Source organism: Amborella trichopoda, chromosome 6 (genome assembly GCF_054954075.1).
Source record: "Amborella trichopoda isolate Santa Cruz 75 chromosome 6, AtrichopodaSantaCruz75HAP2 v2.0, whole genome shotgun sequence".
NCBI lineage: Eukaryota > Viridiplantae > Streptophyta > Magnoliopsida > Amborellales > Amborellaceae > Amborella > Amborella trichopoda.
The window spans coordinates 2,407,712-2,413,411 of NC_142341.1; the positions used below are offsets into that span (position 1 = coordinate 2,407,712).

At 34.4% G+C, this 5,700-nt stretch overlaps 1 protein-coding gene across 1 annotated transcript; it reads right to left on the reverse strand.

Annotated features, from left to right (window-relative positions):
* Positions 1-411: 411 nt before the first annotated feature.
* On the reverse strand, positions 412-3,014 carry LOC105420662 (small ribosomal subunit protein eS27y). Its single transcript, XM_011625165.3, has 4 exons — positions 2,872-3,014; positions 1,208-1,309; positions 1,082-1,110; positions 412-838 (listed from the first exon to the last, which is right to left on the reverse strand). Exons 1-4 carry the CDS (start codon positions 2,872-2,874, stop codon positions 712-714), a joined length of 261 nt encoding a protein of 86 aa, XP_011623467.1. The 5' UTR covers positions 2,875-3,014; the 3' UTR covers positions 412-711.
* Between the last annotated feature and the right edge of the window lie 2,686 nt (positions 3,015-5,700).

Sequence of the window (5,700 nt, forward strand, 5' to 3'; positions counted from 1 at the left end):
AAACCTTCAACATTTTGAGGTCCGCATATTTCCATGCCAGGTTCTTCTTGTTGAAAATGATGGACATGGGCGCCCCAAGTAAAATATATCAGCAAAAGAAAATTTTAATCTAAGAAAATTTCGATGATGCAACCGCATATGCTGGCGATATGCCACTCATACAGCATATAGCCTGAAGCAATGAGCTCCAAGCTGCATAATGCATTATGCAACCTGCATTTTAAAAAATGAAAAACCTTCATCATTTGTTCCTTATGGACACCACCACATGAAATACAAAATCTTTTTAACAAAAAGATTGCTTAAAGAACCCACCTCTCGAGCCTTGGGAGAACCTTTTAACTTCCTCTTTCTCTCTGAGATTCATTTCCTTGTCCATGTTATTGGGGATCTCTCTAAACTCTTTGAAAATTGATCCAAAAAGTCACTAGGAAATATCATCCATTACAGAGCTTAAGTTCACAACTCAACTTCAATTATCCAAAATCACAGTCCTCACAGTGAAAGGACGACCAGTAAAGAGAAAATAAAAGACGACAGAAGACTGAAATTCACGCACACCAAAAGAGATTAGGGTCATCTTACAGCTTAACAAAAAGTAACCAACCCAAAATCCCTCACCTCCATGTAATCATTAGAACTGCAACCTATATGCACTCTACTGGAGAAAAAAAGACGAGAGAAAAAGGAAGAAAAGAGTGTGCAACCTTCTCAATCACCCTTCTTTCTAAAAGAGCAGCCTTCTGTGAGTCTGGCTTTTCCCCCGGTTGGCTGGCACAATACAGTTTGGCAATTCCCGCATACAACAACGGTTTGAGAGTGGCTGAACACAGTTGTTCTGCAATGTTCCATGAGGATGATCATCAATAAGCCAATGTTATTTACATGTATACATGTATCATTCAATGCATCCAGTGACAACAAAATTAGAAAAAATCATGTTGAAGATGATAAATGTAGAGAGTATTATTCAGTAACTGAGAGAGATAGATAGAGATATCGAGAGAGAGAGAGAGAGAGAGAGAGAGAGAGCAGCTTCTATAAAGAAGCCAGAAATTAATGTCTGATAACAAATACTTACATGTTAAAGCAACCTTGGCATTTAACATCCTACAGTCAACAAAAATACTTATAATCAGTTCACCCTAAACTATTAAACAGAACTCTAAACAAAGTAGATCACAAAGCATGAGAGAGAGAGAGAGACCATGAAAAAGGAATTGGGAGATTGCACAAGGCGCTTGAGTTTGTGCTTCCTTTTCTCCAATTCCGCAGGAGGGTGGAGCAAGTCGATATCATTTGAGAGCACCTAAGACCAGAAAACCATGGAATAATCAACAAAAAAAATGCAAAGAAAGGGGGAAAAGGCCTTAATTTACGATCAAACATGCCAATGCCATGGGGGAAAAAACTATCAAATATTCAATCAAAAGACCAAGGATAAAGCTGAGCAATACGCAAGAAATACAATGAAAAACCTTTGCTAGAAACCCTACGTTTGAATATATGACGAAACACTGCAATCCTAAAACCAAAAAAAACACTAGAAGCATCAGGTAAAATTCTATGAACTGCAAATTAAGCAGATATGCACATATGATAAACAATACATTAATATCAAAACCGATTAAAAAACCGGAAGCCTTAAATTCCTTAAGTTCTTTACATGAACCTGAATCACTAAGACGCCAGAATTAAAAAACCTTAATTTTTGGCATCCCTTGCTCAAAATCATATTTCAAGGAAAATCCCTAGCTCAAAAATCCTATTTTAACATTATGAGAATATAGAAGGAAATAAGCATATGAAAAATCACGAAAAATCCTTACTTCAAATCCCCAATCTCATTATACGTGCCAAAAAAAAAATGTGATCCTAGAACTAGAGAACACTAATTTAAGATATCAAGAAGAGCTCCATAAAAGGGCATACAACGCAGACAAACAAACAGGGTAAATCTGAGATCTCTAGCTCAAAGACCCAAGCTTTGAACATAATTCATTATTAAGGAATAGAAAAACCTTAATTTCATACGTCCCTTGCAACTTCCACAGACAAACAGATGCAAAATCGCATAGAGATTATTAACCAGTAATCCCTAGTCAAAGAAATTACTTTTCAAATAGATGCAATGAATTCGGAAAACACTAAATTAAACAAAAGGGAAGTCATTGGGAGAGTCCCAATATTCATTTGCAAGCACAACATTTACAATACATAAATCCTAAACAAAACCTAATTGTGTGGTATCCAACAAGAAAAAATTCTAATTTCATTCACAAGGCATAACTGTAACAGATTACAGGCTCAAAAAAGTGGGAGACGGCATTCATCGGGGAAATGTAAGGTTTAAGCAGCACATTAACAGGAAATTCCAAGAATGGAAATAAAACCCAAAAAAACCTTGATTCTGAAGTTCTAATATGGATGAGAACATCAAACAACAATAGCAGATGTAATGTAAAAATACATCAATATATAGCAGATGTAACAGAAGAAATGGCATAGCTAAAGAACAATCCCATAAACCATAAATCCCTAAAACTTCTATATCATATAATATCCCTATCTTCAAACCTCATCACACCTCCTCTACCAAGATCCCTACAATCAAACGCTAATTTCAGCTAAGTAAGATCCCAACAACAAAACCCTAATTTTCAGCTAAACAAGCAAGGAGAATCAACAGATTCAGTGTACATTGAAACTCAAGTTACAGTTTACCAGATTACAATGCAATAACATAATGATAGCAAAGGGAAACCCAGAAAACCCTAATCTTCACAGAGAAACTCTAATCCATTAAAGGCACCAAAAAAAAAGAGAGAATATGAAAAACCCTTACTATGAGAAAAAAAAAAAACATAGTACCATTTTCGATGAATCAGTAGCTAAGAAACCCTAGTTGCGATTCAGCCGTTGTTTCCTCTAAGAAACCGGTGCTCATGCGAGCCTTCACGAAAATGAGGGGGTTTTGCAAGCTAGAGACTTGTGGTATTTATCGTAAGAGATCGGGTATATAACTACCGTCCGATCTGTTTTATTGCATCTGAGCCGTAGGTTTCTTGAGAGTCGGTTTACGGCACATAAACTTGTTTCAATAGTGTGTCTAAGTGGTTGAGCTTCCCACGTGGCACGTGTTTTAGAAATAGCCGTCGGGATCACCGTTTTACACTGGAGATAATAGTGAATATCCCAAAAACAGTGATCCGTGAATCTCGGGATCACCGTTTTACTATGTGCAATTGTTTGTTTTTTTTTTTTTAGATTCAACCAATTTTTTTATATATATATAGAACTGAAAAAGATTGATCGATTCTCGAATCAAACCCGACGACTCCATGCCGGTGTAACATTTTTTAAATAATCGGCTCTTGAGTGAGGGTCATTGGTTCCCCCAATAGTTTTTCACTAGTACTTTTTTATTTTTAAATGCAAGAATCGACGAGCCCACTCAAGCAGCTTTGAGTTGGCTTGAAACAAGTAGGTAACCGATTTGTATCACTTGTTTGATTTTTAAAATATAGAATAAAATGGAGTGAAATGATTTCGGTGCCCGTTCGGGATAATATGCTACTGTGAGTTCACCTTTCCAAAATCTATTATGGATGAGGAAAGTATAGAATGAGACTATTTATTTTTTGATACACGGTGGTCACATTAATTTTTTATCATTAAATGTGAAATTGGGTGGATGCATTTATTTCAATGATCAAGTTCAAACTTCAAAATAAATTTTTTCGAACTTTGTGACACATCCAAGTTATCAAATTTTATATCAAATTTTTTCGAACTTTGTGACACATCCAAGTTATCAAATTTCATATCAAATTGTTGTAAACAATTGTGACCACCTTGTATCAAAGGAAAAACATCTCATTGTATACAATCCCTTATGGATATTGATCGAAGATCAAAATCACAAATTTTATAATAAAAAATAATATGTATTTGTATTTTTTGAAAAAATATCATTGAAAGGATAAACCACTTCAAAAGGTAAAATGAGAAAACATCATTGAAAAGCTAAACCACCTCAAAAGGTAAATGAGTTGTAATTTATCAGTATCAAAATGAGGATCTCTTTTGACGTAAAAGAGGATTGTATCTTAACATGGGTCCAAGATTTAGTTGCTTAATGACATAAAGACATTTTATGCAAATTCTCCAAAATGGAGATCCAATATAACAATAGTGATAATATATGGTAAGATTGTTAAAAATATGGATTATAAAAAGATCATTTACTTTTTGTACAAGAGATCATTATCATTTTTTGTTTTAAAATTTCAATATGAGTGGTTGTGAGAGTGTTATTGAATAAGTACAAAGTTCCAAAAAAAAATTGCGACTCATCCCAAGTCATTCAATTTGACACCTAATGAGTGAAAGTAGTTGTGACTTCCTTGCAATAAAGATAAATTGTCTCTTTGTAGACAATCCTTTAAAAAGATTGTATGGTAGTCAACCCCTAATAATTAGGATCAACCTTGGACGACGATGATGATTAAAAAGATGGTATGTCATAAGATTGTTAAAGATATTGTATTCTAAGGCTGTATTAGCCGTTAAATAAAATTTCTTTTTTGTTTGACAAGAGTACTTAACTTTTATTGATAATGGAAAAGAAAAACAAGGTATAGTTCAAATTAAAACATATGAAATAACTAAAGAATCCATATTCACCCACTTCTCAGCTAAATCATCGGCAACCTCGTTATGTAAAATCAAGTTGGAAAGTTTGAAAAAAAAATTGAAATTATGAGCCAATGGCACCTCCGGCTTAATGTTTTCACATCTAATGATCAAGAGTGATCGCACTCTCCTTGTATCAAGGTAAATAGTCTTCCTATATACTCCTCCATAAGTCTAAAAAAGATTGTTCTTGTAGTAGAAACCGTATTCTTATGTGGATGCCATACTTTCCCTCATAATAACTTTTTGCATTTGTATAGTACTCCCAGAGGATCATACTATCCACATTAGAATAACCGAAGTGTTTCCATGAATACAATGAAATTGGAACTCCTAGAAGCTTAGATATGGCTGACTATAAATTGTATGATCTATATTCAATCTAAATACATTTTTTTAATGACCATCTAGCGCGCTTATTTTTTTTTTTGTTTATTTTTGGATTAGCCGCAGAAGTTATATCCGAAAAACTTCGGGTCTTAAAATGCTCCTAGATAGGGTTTTACCCGAGAGAGTGTCTAGTTCTTTGTGATAATATATAGCTCTATTTGGTTGCATACTTGATGTAGAGAATGACACCAGTTTGTAGACTTATTATGCCAAATAGAGTTCGTAGACTTATGCTAAATGATGACAAGGTCGTCAAAAAAAGAGATTCAGCCAATGTTATAATGTGGTGCAAGGTGTTAGAGAACCTTGCGTTTTTAAATATTTACAAAATAAACGTTCAAATTTTGATTATTTATTTCTTTTTTTCCCACTCAAAAAGTATTTCAAAATAAATTAGTGCTTTGTGTAGAGAATAAGAAATATTCATGTGAAGAGAGGGACAAGTGGCCACTGAGAGGCAACACTTTTCATTTCTTTCTCTACATGTGTCTCTCTCTATTTTCCCTTTTGTAGCTATATTCATGGAAAGGGTTTTGAGAGACTGGACATCATGCACGAGCTCTCCTTCTCTCCCTAAAATTTCTTTCTTTCTCTTATGCGTCCTGGTGAGCTAGG